We start from the raw sequence: 18,115 nt of genomic DNA, 5'->3' as shown, positions 1-18,115 counted from the left end.
GATAGAACGCACATCCTCATATAAATAACTGGGTGTCACGTTCGACAGTTACTTGCATTGGCATGATCAGATTAATGCAGCCTGCAGGAAACTGGGCACCTGGATGTCATGCCCTTAGTAAGATTAGATAATATTTTGAAATACGGGCATTATGTATGCTTTATTTTGCATTTATTGAAAGCGAGCTGTCATATCGCGTCGAAGCTTGGGGTGGGACCTAGAAAGTTACTGAGATGCCATTTGCGACTGCAAAAGCGTGTGCTAAAATTAATAAACGTGTTCTAACTACAATTATTACAGCAAGCCGTTGATTCTCAAGCCGCAGATAATTCCCTTCCTTCTTGTACAGGGGCGATGGAAAGAAATACGAACAGAGCGGATCCTGGGCACTCCACCGTTCGCATATCTTTTCTTCACGGTTTTACTTCGGTGCGAGGGGCGATGGATGCTGTCTTTACTCGTGAGGAACTTGATGCTGCCCTTGCAGAATGTAAGCGTTCGTCTGCACCAGGTCCAGATGACGTTACATATGCTGCGCTGTGCCACCTTGGCCACGACGCGCGTAGAAAGCTACTCAGCCTTTACAACCACTCGTGGCAAGACGGAGTTGTCCCTCCCCAGTGGAAATCCAGTCGCATGATACCATTACTAAAACCAGGGAAATCCCCACTCGACCTGTCATCGTACAGGCGAATAGCTTTGGCCAGTTGTGTGGGAAAAGTCATGGAAAGAATGCTTGTGGCGCGTCTTGAGGGGTACCTTGAGCACAATAACGTGTATCCTAATGCCATGGCGGGTTTCCGACGGGGTCGCTCCTCTATAGACAACGTCATTGATCTTGTGTCCACAGTACAGCAACAGAAACGCCAGAAGCGCATGTGCGCGGGACGTTTTCTTGATATCAAAGGTGCACACGATAACTTCGCACATGATGCCATCCTTGATGCGCTAGAGGCTGTTGGGATCGGTGCACGGATGTTTAGGTGGATCTAAAGCTGTCTGACCAAAAGGATTTTTATTTTTTATTATGTGTGAAGATGGCTCTACACCCGTGCATTACACCTACCGGGGCATGCCCCAGGGCGGAGTGCTCGGTCCTACTTTGCTTAATCTAACACATTTAAGACTCCAGGAGTACCTACCTAATACCTTCCATATCTCTATGTATGCCGATGTTATCTACATCTGGGCCTCTCCTCTGTGACGCGTGCGAGCAAGACTTCAGAGGGCAGCAACCATAACTTCCTCTTATCTCCGAGAGCAAGGTCTGAGCGTCTCAGCCGAGAAGTGCGCTATAGTGGCATTCACGCGCAAAAGTATGACTCGTTATCCGCTAACTATTCACGGCCATGTCATTTCCTATCGCGCATTTCATCGCTTTTTAGAAATTGCTTTAGATCGGAATTTATCATGAAGCCCGCATTGCAGCATTGTAACGAAAAAGCTAATCTCTACCACACACCTGCTCAAATTTCTTGGCGGAAAATTATGGGGCTTGTCGATTCTATCAATGCTGCAACTCTACAGAGCACTCTTTTTGGTATTTTTTGCGGTATAGTGCACCAGCGCTTTCAAGCACATGCAAGACGAATTTGCGCGCCCTCCAAACTATACAAGGTCGGGCACTTCGCACATGCCTGGGCCTCCCGCGCAGCGCATCAACAGTTGCTACCATTGCAATTGCCCAGGGTTAACCACTCTCGACATATATATATATATATATATATATATATATATATATATATATATATATATATATATATATATATATATATATATATATATATATATATATATATACGGCATCTAACAAGGATTCCCCAGCGCCACCTTCTTTTGTCAGCAGCGGACCAAAGACCACACGCAGCGTTTTCAAAGGTTGTAGTAGCAGCCCACCAGTCGTCCATCACATCACAGTTCACACCGGCAGCACCGACTTCCTCTGCGCTGCATTGTCTGCGGGAGCCATGCGTGTGACTTACAATTCGGGGCATAACGAAAAACATCCAACTTATCGACACCGGCCATTAAACAGTTGACGCTCTACCTACTCCACGCCGCATATATTGACCGCACTCATGTGTATACAGATGGTTCGGTCTCAGGTACAAGTTCAACCTACGTCGTGGTCATTCCTGCGAGACAGACCAGTATTATTCAGCAAACTTCACATCGGACAACCTCCACCGGGTCAGAATTGGCCGCTCTTCGTGCGGCTGTGCAGTACATCGGTGCACAAGCATCCCACAAATGGGCTGTGTTCTGCGACTCAAAAGCAGCCCTACAGTGTCTTAATTCTGCTTTACGCCATGGCGATCACGATCAACTCGTAGCTGAATTAAGACATCTCCAACACCAGGCGCAGGAAGAGGGTCATGGCATCGTCTTCCAGTGTATACTGGGACACTCTCGCATTGTCGCAAACGACGCAGCTGACGCTGCAGCTCGAGAGGCTCACGGCAGTGCCAACATTATCCAGATACCGTTGACAAGAGCCGACGCAGCAAGACATCCGCGAATGCTTGGCCGAAGAGAGCTTTTAGCGTCATGGTCCTCTACTAGCAACTCCATATGCCGTCTGCACCGCCTAGACCCCTTACTCCGACTCAGTCCTCCGTCCGGCCTCTCCCGCTGCGATGTTACGCTGTTGTGTCGCCTGTGGCTGGGAGTGGCGTTCACAAATGCCTACTCCCACTTAATCGCAATGGCAGACTCTCCTGCGTGTGAGATCTGTTGGTGTGACGAAACTATAGAACACCTTCTTTGTAACTGCCCTCGGTTTCAGCGTGAGCGTGCACTCCTGGCTGCAACACTCCGTCCTTTAGATCCTCGGCCCCTTAGTGAAGCCAAGATTCTGGGTCCTTGGAGTAAGTCTTCATTGCAGAGGACAGCGTTGAAGGTACTTTACAAGTTCTTGAAGGACTCAGGACTGAGTGCAAGGTTCTGAACTGTCAGTGTGTGCCCTGTGTACCCTGCAAGTAATGGCCAACAGACATGTTGAAAAGTGCTCATCTCCCTTTGTTCTCTCCCCTTTCTATCTCTCCCTCCGTTCCCCTTCCCTCGTATAGGACGACTCTAACGTATTTTCAGTACCAGCCAGGTAAAAGCCCGATGGAAGTGTCTTCACAACATAGCAATATGCGACCGCCATTTCCATGTATCATCCCCACCCTCCGCTTCCTGCCGTTCATTAGAAGCCTTTAGTTCCAAAATTTCAGTCTCCCACCCACAAGTAATGTCTGCGGTGAACGTTCATTGCAATTTGATGGAATATAAACGCGCGCCACCTACAGTACGCAATGCCTTATCACCTCGAGCGCAGCGGAAGCATGGAAGAACGTTAACATCATCTTAATCCATAAGGAAGGGGACATCAAGGAGTTGCAGATTTACAGGCCAATCAAATTACTCTCTGTTGCCTACAAAGTATTTACTAAGGCAATCGCTAATAGAGTCAGGACAACCTTAGACTTCGGTGAACCAAATAACCAGGCAGGTTTTCGCAATGGCTATTCGACAATAGACCATAATCACGCTATTAATCAGATGATAGAGAAACGCGCGGAGTATGACCAACCCCTTTGTATATATAGCCTTCATAGATTACCGGAAAGCATTTGACTCAGTAGAAACACCATCAGTCATACAGGACTTATGGAATCAGAATGTAGATGAGCCTTGTGTAAAAATAATGAGATATCTTTAACGGCTGCACAATTACCAGAATGCTTCATTAAGTCATAAATAAAATTCCAATAAGAAAGGGTGTCAGGCAGGGAGACACGATCTCGCTAATGCTCTTCACCGCCTGTTTACATGAGGTATTCAGAGGCTTGGATTGGGAACAATTGTCGATAAGAGTTAATGAAGAATACTAAGTAGTTTGATATTCGCCGATGACATTGCCTTGCTGAGCCACTCAGGGGATGCATTGCGAAGCATGATCTCTAATAGACAGGCAGAGCAGAAAGGTGAGTTAAAAACTAATATTAAGAAAACCAAAGCAATATTCAGCGGTATCGCAAGGAAACAGCAGTCCGTAATTGCTAGCGAGGTGATGGCAGTGGTACGGAAATACGTCTACTTGGGGCAGGTAGCGACAGCTGATCCGGATCACGAAAGCGAAGTAACTAGAAGAATAAGAATGGGGTGGAGCGCATATGGCCGATTCTTTCAGATCATGAATGGCAGTTTACTAATATTCCTCAAGAGGAAAGTATGTAACAGCTGTATCTTACCGGTACTTGCCTATAGGGCAGTAACGTGGCGGCTAACGAAAAGAGTTTAACCGCGAATTAGTTACATCCTAGTCGAAATTAAGAAGAAGAAATCGGCTTGAGCAGGACCTGTAATGCGAAAGCAGGATAACCGACGGTCATTAAGGGTAACGAACTGGATACCAAAAGAAGGCAAGCGTAGCAGAGGACCGCAGAAAGTTAGGTGGGCGGATGAGATAAAGAAGTTTGCGGGGAAGAGGCGGAGGCAACTGGCACAGGACAGGGCTAATTGGAGATTTATGGGAGAGGCCTTTGGCCTGCAGTGGGCGTAGGCGGGCTGATGACGATGACGATGACGACCTTTCATTCTGCAAAGGTTGCGCAGTTTCATTGGTGAGCTTAAAAAATACCTGATGAAACAAAATTTTCTGCCTTGACATTTTTGTATTCCTAAATTTCTTTTTATTCTCTTTTTGCAGTCGTGCAAAACTTTAGTAAATGTTCAATGTCAGTTTGTTTTTATTGTATACGTCTGCTTTCTAAATTAGCATTCATTCTGAGTACTGTGTGTTGGGTTATTGTAATTGTAGTGATTTCTATGTGTTGCTCTCATGTCGCTAAGAATATTGCCCCATTTCTGCGTACACTTTTCTTTTTGAATTGTCAGTATGTATTTTCAGTTCTTGGTCGCGAAATTATCGTTGGAAGTGGACCCCAACGGAGTTTGTGATTTTTGCATTTGACAAATGCGAGGTAAATAAACAGAAACCACGGAGTGAGATTGACAGGAGCCCGACTCTGGCACACCGCAATGTATTGGGCAGGTGCGACTCTGCTGCACGAACGCCCAGAGTGCGTCCTGCGCTCGGCGTTGCGCTGTGTATTGGCTCTCTCCGCTCCCCTTCGCTATGGCGACCAGCGGGCGTAAAGCAGCCGGGATGCTGCCTTTGGGCGCCCTCTGCTAGCTGGGAAACGCATGAAGGGAATCGTGCTTATCGTTGAGCGTACGATAGCCTCTTCCTTTCCTAAGATAACTTTTCATTTGATGAATCGGCCGATGCACAGTCAGCAACAAATGACACGTTGACAAGACAGTTCAATCCCGAACAACAAAACGAGACGATCTTAGCGGTGAGAAGCTCACTAAGAGCGCAGGTAGATTTCACTTTGATGGTGCGATGGCTGTCCTTTAGAAATGTTAATGAACCTCGCTGTTATTTCTGCTCCAGGATGTAATAAATTTTTCTTTTGTGTTCGCATTTCGGATCTCTTGTTCACATTTCTTTTGTTATTGATTCTACGTAGCTTACAGCCAGCTCCGCAAATTACATGCGCAACACTTAGGAAGGAGCCCATTTATCTTGCTTGATGCCGGGTCGTCTACGCACCACCAGCGTAGTTTTGGGTGTCGTCTGCGTGTAACCGTTAACATGACTCGACAGGGGCACGCAGACGACAAGCGAACCTACGAGCTGGCGGGTACGCAGACGGCATGGCAGACATGAGAAGTGCATACTGTGCAGTGTTAGTACTGCTTACGTGAGAGCAGGTGATGAACTGTTTTGTTGTTGGCTGTAAACCAGGATATGACAAATTAAAGTTACTCACTGAGCAAAAGTGAAGCGCCGTAGGCTGTCACTGCTGTTGTATCTATCGAGTCGAGTCGCGGAAATTTCATAAACACACGCAGTGTGTTTGGTTTGGTTTGGTTTATGGGGTTTAACGTCCTAAAGCGACTCAGGCTATGAGAGACGCCGTAGTGAAGGGCTCCGGGAATTTCGACCACCTGGGGTTCTTTAACGTGCACTGACATCGCACAGTACACGGGCCTCTAGAATTTCGCCTCCATCGAAATTCGACCGCCGCTGCCGGGATCGAACCCGCGTCTTTCGGGCCACACGCAGTGTGTGGGTGCAGTGTGATGTCAGTGCGCATTAAAGAACCGCAGGTGGACGAAATTAATCCATAGCCCTCCATTGCGCTATCTCTATTATGCCATCTGCAGATGCCGGATGTTAAACCTGAGATTCTTTATCGTTCTCCTGACGCAGTGCTAATACTCACTGCAAGACCATCTAAGGAAAGCAAGAGAAAACACTGAAAGAGCAGGCACGTCTGCATGAGCAGCGCGTGCATGCAGTAAAACAGCGCGACGGGACAGGCGAGCTGTATGAAGCACGCAGAAGCAGAAGAAGAACGCGGTGACGCACGCGACGGCGGCAGTCCAGCGCAACGTTTTTTGTGGACTTTCATTTTAAATAGAACATCCATCACTTTAACGACTTTATCAAAGAAACCTTGGTTCCTGAGGTTTTCACGCAGCTTGCATACAATCTCAACACAATAACTGCACGCACAGGGTGGACACCAAGATCACAATCCTTGAGTGCCATTCGAGACCGCCAGATCTCATGCAAGTCAAGAAAAAACAGCTCATCATATGGAGTCAGCTCCTTGTTAACAGCGAGAAACCGAATACCTCTGGGTGTCCTTTTTTAAGGGTACACTGCGGGACGTACCAAAATAATACAGCATCCTAGCAATCGAGAAACACTTGTACGACACTCTCATTCTCTACATAGGAGACAACTAGCCCCCATGGTAGAAACACGCCTCTCTTGAAGCCAAGTTTTGACAGGCAACGTATTGGTATGCAGTTTGAAGAAAAATCCTTTTAACTCCCTCTGGTACTATCATTTTTTAACCCGGTTTAGAACATCTTTATATATACCTTGGCCTCTGCTGTACAGGGACTTATACATCTGGTATGTAAACATGATGTCGACTATATCTGAATTCAACTGTTTGCGTTTCACAATTTTGAGGTACTACTATGAAAATCGTGTTGTTAGAAATCTACAAGCAATAATGACTCTCCTCAAGTACCCGCTAACAGAGTATCTGAGACAGTCTTAAGAATATTGTTTCCAAGAGCAGACGAGAGGCGCAGCTGCAGGAATATTTCAAGAAAAGGGTCGTAATGGTTTTTGAGAAACAAAAACCTGGACACCAATCGTCTACAATGAGATTAGGCACCCCCAGGCCTCCGCTAGCTAAAGGCCGGAAAAGTTTGTCACTGCTTGTTCTCATAAAGGTCGACTGCCAAACAAAGGTCGCAAACACTCGGTGAATTTTCCTTACATTGGCTCGATTGCAAAACGAATACTCCAGGATGTACCACAATTTGGCATATAAGAACACGCTGCAAATGACCGCCCGCGCAAACATCGACAAATATCCACCTCCCAATGTATTCGCTTCCTCTTGTAGTTACCTGGTCCTCGAGTTCCTGTACGAGGCATTATTCTGACAATGAGCCAAGAGAATCCCAAGGTAAGTGCACGGAGTACGTGAAAAATTGACATTTTCTTAAACTTAAGGAGGGTAGCTCCTGTCAGCATGCCATAACCCACAAGATTTATCTAGATTAATGCGACAACCAAACACATCACAAAACCTTTGGGCCAGTCTCATTGCATTACTAACGCTGTCCTCTTGGACTCACAAAACAGCCAAGTCTTCAGCATAGCCTAAAATATCGACTTCACACGATTCTAGTGTAAAAACTCGTATATTATAGCTTGCAAATATTTTCGGAGAGAACGGTTCCAAACAAAGCCCAAACAAGACGTCGGAGGAGAGTGGGCATTCCTGATTCACTGACGAGCGGACCGGGGTGTTTTCAGCTATGTGCTTCTTAATAATTAATATCGTAGTGCGTTCGTTGTATGCCGTGTGAACACCTTTTAAAATAACGTCTTCGATGCCTATGTGTTCAAGATTCAAGAAAAAGATATCGTGGGAAGCATTACCGAATGCGTTTGCCAAATCTATCTGCACCATGGTCACTCGCCGATAATCAGCGTCGCAACATTCCGGAATACTAAGCGCAACGTGGATATTAGTAGCGATGCTACTGCCTTTGATGCCGCAAGTTTGATGCGGACCCACGATGTCGGAAATCGCGCACTGCAGTCGTCTCACCATGGATTTCATAAAAATCTTGTAATCTGCGTTTGTAAGTGTAATCGGCCTATAGCCAGATGGGGTTTCAAGTATCGCGGGGCTGACATTCTTCTGAATGAGCACTGTGTACGGCCGGCCAATGGATGGAGGCAGAGAACAAACCGAGAAAGATTCGGCGAGTAAACTCTTCAGAATGATTGCTATTTCACTTTTAAAAGCTTTATAAAATTATGCAGGGCCAGGGCATTTGCCCACTTTGAGATTATCTATTACTGCCTCTATTTCAGACACGCACACTTTCTCCGACAGTCGCTCGTTTTCGTCAGTGCCAAATTTTAGCAACAACTTCAAAAACTCCTACTCAAAACCGTTTTCCTTTGGCTTCTTCATCTCAAAAAGCTACTTGTAATAATCTGAAGGTGTGATTAATCAATGCCGGGTCGCTTTCGATTTGACTGTTATGTTCATGTGGAGCTTTTCCTCACGTTAACCGCTTTTCAGTTGCCAACGCAAGCTTCGTGGGCATCTCGTCTTGTAGTATGTTCCTTACACGCGATCTTAGCAAGGCTCCTTAATACCGCTCTAAATCTGCAGCCGATCACACCTCGTGTTAAGGCTGCAACATAGTTTCGCGCTGTGCATTGCACGTCATCGTCTTCTTCAACTAATACTACTATCGAACGAATATCGCCGCCATACGTGCCGACGACCCTGGAAAGCAAAGCAATCAGCGTTCAGAGCCTGAGACATCGACAGAGCTGCGCTCAAATTTAGCATTAGTAAGAACCGTACTCGTCATTACAATTTTGTTCATGCAATATTTTCTCCCATACACAATGGTCTCTAAATTACTTCTCGCTAACTAAAAGAACAACGAAGAAACTGACAGGGATAACGGTAGTCGGTAAAACGAGGATTGAGCGCAGCTCTTCACACGCCACCTGTCACCACTGACAGGTGCCGTGTTACTCTGCTAGCCACCCTTAGGGATTCTCCCGTCGCGGGCACCTTCCAGCTGTCCATTCCACCACTTAAGCCGTGGCAAGTGGCGTTTCGCTCTGCTATTACCGTCCACCTGACAGGTGACAGGGTGAACTGTGACTCCAAGTTGTTGCAAGCTAGAGGTGGATTAGCCTTGCGGATTCTGCTAATAACTGCCCCAGCTTAGCGACACTTAAATGTAAAATAAGGTTCACAAATCAGGAGCATACTTTAGACCTGGCTGATCTGCAACGCTATACACATAATTACCCATAATAGTCAAAAGTCAACTCCTGCTGCCACCATCTGGAGTCCAAATCTGAGTCCTGAAGGAACTATAAAAGTGCTGAAGGGAACTGTGAGAGGCGCCTGTTTTCTTGAGGGGAGCGAACCACACACACCGATCCACGTTTTGCGCTGGAGAGCACATAAGATAATATTCTAATCCTTGCACATGTGGAACGTAGCAGAAACAAAGCCAGGCCCGTCTTATACATCCACGTAGGGGTACACGAGCAGTGCCAGCGCGAATGCGGGGCCGTATAGTGAGATCTTTTTATTCTCTTGGTCACACAAGGCCCAAAAAGAGGTGTTAACACACATGACTTGTTGGGAGAACTCCACAGGGTACTGAAATGGCTGAGCACCGTTTCTCTGAAGTGCCTCTTGTCATCTTGAGGAATTTTTCTTGATGGATTACCTGACAGCTATATGGGCGGGACTACCTGCCACCTCGTTGCCTATTACACCTACATGTGACGGCACCCATTGGAATTGTATGGAGAAGCCTATGCTGTGCAGATTTGCACCATGCATAGAGAGTTAAGAGACGAGGCATCACTTGAGAGAGCCCGCTCTCTAACCTCTGAAGGTCGGATTTTGAATCCGTCACGATCACAACAGGTTGAGCTGGACAAGACCCTCCGTAAGGCCGCCTCAATGGCAACGCTTTCGGCAGTTGGGAAGGGCACGACTTCAGTAAAGCGTACAGACTCGGCAGTGTTCAAAGAAGGAATTCGAAAAGCCGCTGGGCTAGCTCCGTTTACCTTAACCACAGAACCATCGGTGAAAATGGGAAGATGGCGGCCATACTCTGTTGCTAAATATTCGAGTACGAGCGAACGCGTTGCCGCCAAAAGAGAACCTGCGAATTATCAGGTGCCGTGTTACGCCGACTACGTTGACTTCGCACACGCGTAGTGGCAGGTGGCGTGTTACGCTGCTAGCCTCCCACCGGGATCTCCCCGTGACAGCCACCCTCTAGGGGGCGTTTCGCTCTGCTACTTGGGCAACCGGTTACGCCGGCAACGCCGACGCCAACTACGCCAACCCAGACTGCGCCGACGATGACGCGGAACGTAGGGACGGACGCCTAACAGCTACGCACGAAAAAAAAAACGTGGCATTATTTCAGGCTTTTTTTAAAGCCGAACAACAATTCTAATGTCTTGCGTTGTAGCGTAGACTACCGGAGGTTTTCAGCTCGGAAACTCGTCGGCTGATGACATGAGAGATGTCAGTCACCTACCTCTATGCGTCAGGCTGACAATGTTGAGTGAGAAGCGTCGCGAGGCATTCACCCGTACATACTCTGCAAAACAGCTTTTATACCGTAACAAGTGGATGCCGGGCAATTACTTGGATGTCTTCTTCACTCCTGTGAGAGGCAGGCTACAAAATCTTTCCAACGCTGTGGATGGAAGTTACTGGAGCACGCTGTTCGGGGCAAGAAAACTTCTTTTTCTGGAGTATCTCGAAACGCCTCGATTCGAGCTATCATTATGGCGTTCCACGAGCCAGGGACAACGTGCACGTACCTGCTGCGACGCGGACGTCCCTGCTGCCGATGATGCCGTAGCTGTTGGACGCCTCGCAGCGGTAACTGGTGGCGTGGACGTCCGGCCGGTACTGGTCCACGCCGAAGGGCGGGAACACGAGCGAGCCGTCGGGACGCAGCTGGCGCAGCCCCGGAAGCTCGGTGACGGGCGCGCCGCCGTCGGCCTTGCGCCACGTCACCGTGGGTGGCGGCGAGCCCCCGGCCGAGCAGGGGACCACGGCGCCCGTGCTGTTCAGGAAGGGCACCCAGCCGGGGGGCTCCTCTTTGAAGAACAGCGGCGGAGAGGGCGCTGCGTAGACAAAGGGGGGGGGGGGGGGGGGGCTCCTTCAGAATTGGCGCCAGGGAGAGAGGCTTAGTGCAGTCGGTTCGTGCCGCCAGAATATGCATAAAAAGGCTCTATTTTCTTGTGTCTGTCACGCATGACCAACGGGGTGTTAAAAAAATTTTGGTTCGTTGATCAAAGTAGAATTAAAAGCAGCGCAAAAAAATGACAAGCTGGAACACCGGAACGACAACACTGGCGCTCATCACCACCCGTCTCGTAATTTTCCCGTTATTCGTGGTCCAGGTCGCTTTCGCGGTCATTTTAAGTCCACGAAGACACTGAGATGCTTTAAAGCAGCTCTAAGCTTCAAGAGCTCTACAGTAAGTAGAAAGTTGTAACGCACACTTCTTTTTGCACGCGCTTTATACCATAAAAGAACACCATCATTCCGAGAAATATTGCAGCCCACGCTGCGTAGTCATTACCAGGAACTCGTGGCCAGCACTTCTAATTCCCTCGGCTGCCACCACGTGGCGCATGACTTTTAACATTGAAAAATATCGCGTCAACATCATCCGTGACGTAAGAAAGAGGATGACTGAGACGAGCGGTTTTTGCTGCTAGGCTTAACGGCACTGGTTTGGCGCTGTCCCTAATTCCTGCTAAAGTCGCGTGACAAGAAAACTTGAATCTAGCAGAACGAGCCATGCAAGGATTTTCTTTGTTTAAAAAAATTGTGCACCAGTTCAAGTGCTAACACACCTGTTCGGCGCTGCTATATCTTACTTCAGTTGCTTTAGGACTGGAGTCGAAAGTAGAAACCCACGCATAACCCTTCCGCTGCACACTATAACCCTTCCGCTGTACATAGCCTGGGTCGCTTTGGAACATTAAACCCCCATAAACCAAACCAGAATCCAAATCTTCCACTGTACACGTCCCAGCGTCTCCCTCGCCTCGGTACCTTCTCGCAGAGTCATGCATTCTAGCCAAGCCGATGCAGCGTGGACTGTGGGAGAAGCCAAAATTGCTTCCTATTTTTTGTGCATTGCGCATAGTATCTGCCACCAGTGATAACTTGCCACTGCGGCGTTCAGCGGGACGTGTTGTGCAATGGGCGCCCACAGGATGTGCAGGCACTGGTGCGCTAGGGATAACGCATTGGAGAAGAAGGTACAATGCATTGCGTAGTCGGGATTTTTATTGTTCCTCCATCGCTGCTGTGTCGTTTCGCCGGCCATTAGGTGTCTTTATCTCTCCGGCCAAAGGCATATCAAGTCCGCAGATAAGCGAGGACGTAGACAAGACAGGAGCTGCGCAAGCTGGCATACCATCTGGGTGCTTTCCTCTGATTAATGTAACGTGCAGAAAGATTTACCGTTGAGCCGTATGGTGTTCGTCAATCTTGTCTATAAAGAAGCTCGAGCCGTGGGTGCCGGAGGAAGCCAGCAGCTGCTGGATCCAACCCAACTTCTTGTATACATAACGCTATACAGGCTAAGACGATACGGAATACACAGGACAGGCTCTAACGTTTTCACGAAACCCCAAAAGTTTGCTGCAATTCAATGGTTCCTCTCTATTTTCTTAAATCATTTTCGGGCCCTTCCCCTTTTCTCTATTTGTTACGTTTCCCTGGCACGAGGGCGTTCTGTCTAGACGTTGTACATCTTGGTTATGCTTTTCCTGCAATGCACATGCGTATCTTCCGTTTGTGGTTGCGCTGCTGCTATGTAATCCCTGTGGGGAAGTTTTCGTGAAACAAAGTTGCAAGCTTGCGCCTGTCCTCTCTATTCTGTGTCGTCTTCGTCTGTCTAGCGTTATGTATACAGCAGCTTCGAACCATCTAGCCCAAACCAAGCTTCCGCTGAAACCCAACTTGCCTCACTTGTATGTTTACGTGGATGCAATTGCGTGAAAGCATTGTCTCCAAAACTGAGTAGCTACAGCTAGATTACACCTTGTTTGCTACGCAGGGCAGGCCTCGAATTCACTACACAAGATTTACGCGCTGTTTACAGAGAGCATGCATCTTGGACGTATTTCTCCCATGCACACATGAACGCGTTAATACCCAGCCCTAAGAGGACGCAGGGCGCCGCAAAAACGGGCGAGGGATGTTCAAACGCCCAAAACCGGCGCGTACTAAATCGAAAGAAGGCAATGGGTTTCTATCTCGCCATCGGACCCTGGAAACTTGGGCGCTGTGATGGACAAGCGCTGACCAGATAAAAGATGACAGCACAGGCACCCACAACTCTGGTCGCGTGTACGTACTGATCTCCAACCGCTTCCGGTTGGGAGCCACGAGAGTGTATACGTTAAAAACAGTCAGTGCGGTTAGAGTAATAAAAAGAAGCGTGCTCGGATAAGGCGATAACTGTCATCGGTAATGGCAAGCGTAAGGGAAATGGCATTAACAATTATTTTTCGGAGTCTCAAGATTTTTAAGTCACTCGCTTCGCGATGTTCGACGCTCCGTGCCCTTTGGCTGGAGCAAACACTGCGCCGTGCTGCCATCGGCCCCGGTGAAGTCGAAGTCAGGCGAGGAGACAAAGCAGCGTGCAGGCACGTTGGAATGCATCCGTGTAATAAAGCTTGTCGTCGGGCTAGTTGTGCATATCTTTTAAAAAGTGGAAAGTGGCGCAAGAAAACATGTACGGGAGTAAAGAAACACGGGCACGTGCTGACTGACTACTGACCGCTCTACTCGTAGCGCTCCTATACACGTAGATTTCAAAGTGTAGCGAATAAAGCGATCAGTTGCTAGCCAGAGCGTGTCCCTGTTTTTTGCCGTCCATGTTTCCTTGGCTGTTCTCTACCTTTAAAAAAATACAGCCGCGTAAACCAGTGCATCTTGTCCTATTATTCTGCAATACCTCTAGGAGCAAGAAGAGCGTAGCCAGACTTTAAAGCGGCAAAGCATTGAACAAGCTTCGTGGAAATAAGATTAGTAATAACAACCGTTTTTTTTTTCCCGCCGTTCGTTAGTTCATGCTTTGCGGCATGTGGAATACGGCGAGGCAGCTGAACCAAAAGCCACATCATTTTGCCGCTAAACATGCCACGCGCCCCAATTATTCAAGAGCGCAGAGAGAAACAGCTCGAAGTGCATGGCCAGCCATGCCAGGCTCGAATTCAGTCGACGCATGTCGCCTTGTAAGCCAACGCTGCCAGGGCGGCGTGGCTCCAGATGGCTTCATCCCGATGACCGGAGGAGAGTGCTCAGCATCATTAGTCGAATTTACCTTCGTTTTTTTTAGCCACCATCGTCTGCTTGGCATTGTTTTACACTCGGCGTCACGGCAATCAGCGATTTGTGTTACGCTTCTTGTCACAGTTATCAACAGCATTGAAAAACTCAGTTAATGCTGCGAAAGCCACAGTACTGGTCCTGCGCATGGTTTAGCGTGCCTTCAAGTTTCCAGAGCACGTACAGTTGGACACCATATGTGAATTCCGACAGAAAATGGTTGTGTCGTGAGCATCCACCACTGGCGCGCGTAAAGCTGCTAATCGCGTGCTGTCTTGAATGGTGAGCAAACAGGACGTGGCACATTGCCACAAAGCTTCTGGACTGAAGTCGCTAATAACGAACAACTAATGCTATAAAAGAACGCTATAATGGCGCAGGTGTGAGCTTACTAAAGAGCTCCTATAATGGAGTTATTCAAACGCGGTGAAGAAAAATTATACGCCTAATCATTCGACTAAGTCTCTCGATACTGCTAACGGTACAACTGGCGATTACTGGATACGCGCCTTCAGTAAACTGCTCTGCGTAGATTTCGAGCAGTTCTCACAGCGCTTGAAGGCTGCCGCCTCCTTCATGGCTTTCCTATAGCTATCGCACATCTCCCTCCGGCTATCCTGCCGCACTGTAACTTGCAGAAGCAGCAGCGCAGCTTAATGCAGCAAGCTAACTCCGCTGCTTCGAACCTACTAACTCACAAAAGCGGAAGGGCTCCTGGACGACAGACGAAGCTCGCATGGGGAGACTGCAGCCGTCTTGGGCTTCGACCGGCGCGTGCAGCTGCGCGCGAGCCAGCGCGCTTTTGTGCCGCAGATGAAAAGACACGTGGTTTGCGTCTAACTCCTGTTGGGCTTGCCGCGCAAACTATGCCACACTGCTGAACGACGCAGTGTACCTGGATAGCGTTCTACGCGCTTTTTTTCTTCATAACTACAAATGCGCTGCTCAGGAAGTGCAGCGAGACCGTCGCAGTGGCGTAACTCAGCGAAAATTTCGAAGCAAAGTTAGTCCACTCGTTCCAAATTTTAGTTCCTTTGCGGTGTGTCCTCTTCTACACACGCACAAATATATCGCTCACTTTTTTTTTAAATAGGCTTGTTTGTTGGCTTCATCGTGTCTTTGTAGGTGTGCAATGTGGAAATGCAGTCTCAGCTCCTTCGAACGTATCGTCGCAATAGGACTAGCCGCACTGTGCCCTTTAATACTACTATCTATCATGGTGGCTTCGCTTACTTCGTACGACACTATCCGTCAACAGAAGGGGATTGGTCTGGTAACGGCTGCCCGATCAGGAGCCAATATCGACCACGCACGCACACCGCGCTTGCGCCTGCGCTCGCCGCCGTTCGGTGACAGCTGTCATCTATAGCGCAGCTTGTCTGAAGCCGTCACACGCCGTCAAACACTGGCCGGAGACCAGAGAAGGCGCGGACGCGGAAGCAACATGGCCGGAATGGGCGTCGAAGCAAAACAAAAGCACAGCAGAAGAAAAACAAGTCGAGAACGCAACTCCAAGACGGCCCACGCTCACTGCGAGGCGAAGTTTTAGTCGGCTGCAGGATTGTGCTTTGTGGCGCGGGTCGCCTTCGTTTGTCACATTCGTTCCTCTCAGATCTGTTTTCTCGCCGCAACGAGGAGAGGACAGAGAAACGAGGAGGAGACGTTGGGAAGTATGTGGCGAGTAATCGCAGGCCATATAGGATGGGAATCCGCAGGTTACGGCCACACGGAAGGGGAGAAACTGCACCGTGTTTTCTATATGCCGTATCTTTTTCACCACGTTGCGACAAAGACATTTTCGTGCCAGTAAACTCTTGGACGAAAAGCGCGGGAAAAAAATCTAGCCGCGAAAAAGAGCGCGGTAGCTTCATTTTAATTGCAGTTTTAAACGCCACGATGTCTAAGCTGCTATGACATTTTGGTGGCTTTGAAACTGGCCGCGGCGCTAATGTTTCAAGAGTTTTGGGTTTAAGTCCATGGAAGTTTAACGTCCCAAAGCGACTCAGGCTATGTCGCAGTGGAGGGCTCGGGAAATTTCGGCCACCTGGCGAACTTTAACGTGCACTGACATCACACAGTACACGGGCCTCTAGAATTTTGCCTCCATCGAAATTCGACCGCCACGGCCGGGATCGAACCCGCGTCTTTCGGCTTTCGGGTCAGGAGCCGAGCGCCATAACTAGTGAGACACCGGGGCAGTGCCCATATTTCAGGAGCGGAAAAATGCAATACCACCCGTGTACAGAAATTTAGTGGTACATCAAAGAAGTTCATTAGGTTAAAATTAATTCGGAGCCCTCCAGCACAGGGCATACCTCACAGAAGGCAGCGGTGCTCTGACATGCAAAGTTTACTCACTAATATTATTCTCAGATAGAAAAAACAATGACAGGGCACTCCATTCCCCCTGTCCCTCAGAAACAAAATAAAAAGTCAAAAAGCAACACTGAAGCGTTTGCACATAGCAAGGACAGGCTTAAATTCAAAGCCATGAGGAAAATATTACAATGCATATATACTCAGATGTGCCCGAATACTATGCTGGGACGGCCGAAAAATAATCATAGATATGCTCTTGCCTGTACCACCCATGTACAAACTTGGATGACAAATACCATGTTTCACAGTCTGATGTACATGCCAAGGAGAAGGCTGCGAATTCAAAACCGGAAGACTACCGAAACGAAGCGCAACTTGTGGGTTTTCTACCTGTGTGGGCCAATAACAGGTGTGACTAGACCAAGAGCTAGTAATGGCTCCGTGGTCGTTGAGACCAATTAGAATTTTACTGCGCGTATTTATGAACGCAGCGTACAGATGTTAAGAAGATGCTACCTGCGTTTCGAATGCGATATCGCGTTTTATAATTTCCACTTGTATAATGTCTGTTCATTTACGCGTACACTTTGAGATACGCAGAGGGAAAAAAATTTGGACACCCCAGAACAAGTAGCCGCTGCGCAGCCAAAGGCCCCTTTAAAATCAGTCTGCAAGAAAAGAATAAGAATCAGAAAGAATAAAGAAAGAAACGACCAGTTCAGATTAGTTCAACTGAAAGTTCGCTCATGGGCTATTTGCTTCACGATCTTTGAAATAAGGGCGCGCTTAATAGAAGAAGACGGGCATATAAGGAACAGAAACTACTGGTCAAGGGCGCGACTTCCAACTTCAATAACGGCACATGAAGGCAGGCGTGACTTTATAATAGCTGAATACCACGTTAAGGGTGAAAGAAATGGTGAATAAGCAAAAATTAAGGTAAAGCAGGTGGGCGTGTCTGGTTAAAACCATAACAGACAGCAAGGCGGGGTGGAGCGTTATGTACCAAGAGACGAAGATAAAGATTCTTAGGCGTAGAACATAGTCATGCTCTGAAAAGTAAGTAACATCATGAACAGAAGCTAAGAGAGTTAACATGAAAAAAGCATACAAGTTAAGAAATCTAAAACAAGTAACAAGGGATATGTAAAAACAGACAGCCGTGTATAAGGCGGCAGACAAAAATGTGCTCCAAGCATAATAAATACAAGAAAGGAAAATGGAGCGGCACTAGATTTAACCGTCCAAAAAGACAATTTTTTGTTAGAAGGGAAATG

At 47.9% G+C, this 18,115-nt stretch overlaps 1 protein-coding gene across 1 annotated transcript in view; it reads right to left on the bottom strand.

The window, feature by feature from the left end:
- LOC144132890 (cell adhesion molecule Dscam1-like) overlaps nt 1-18,115 on the bottom strand; it is a 529,721-nt gene that overhangs the window by 338,292 nt on the left and 173,314 nt on the right. Inside the window, exon 2 of the mRNA XM_077665608.1 lies at nt 10,982-11,290. Within this exon, the coding sequence (XP_077521734.1) occupies nt 10,982-11,290 (309 nt within the window). The remainder of the gene's footprint in view (nt 1-10,981; nt 11,291-18,115) is intronic.

The sequence above is a fragment of the Amblyomma americanum genome, chromosome 1, assembly GCF_052857255.1.
Source record: "Amblyomma americanum isolate KBUSLIRL-KWMA chromosome 1, ASM5285725v1, whole genome shotgun sequence".
Classification (NCBI taxonomy): domain Eukaryota; kingdom Metazoa; phylum Arthropoda; class Arachnida; order Ixodida; family Ixodidae; genus Amblyomma; species Amblyomma americanum.
The sequence above is the reverse complement of the archived record's forward strand: the minus strand, read 5'-3'. Positions and strand labels throughout refer to the sequence as shown.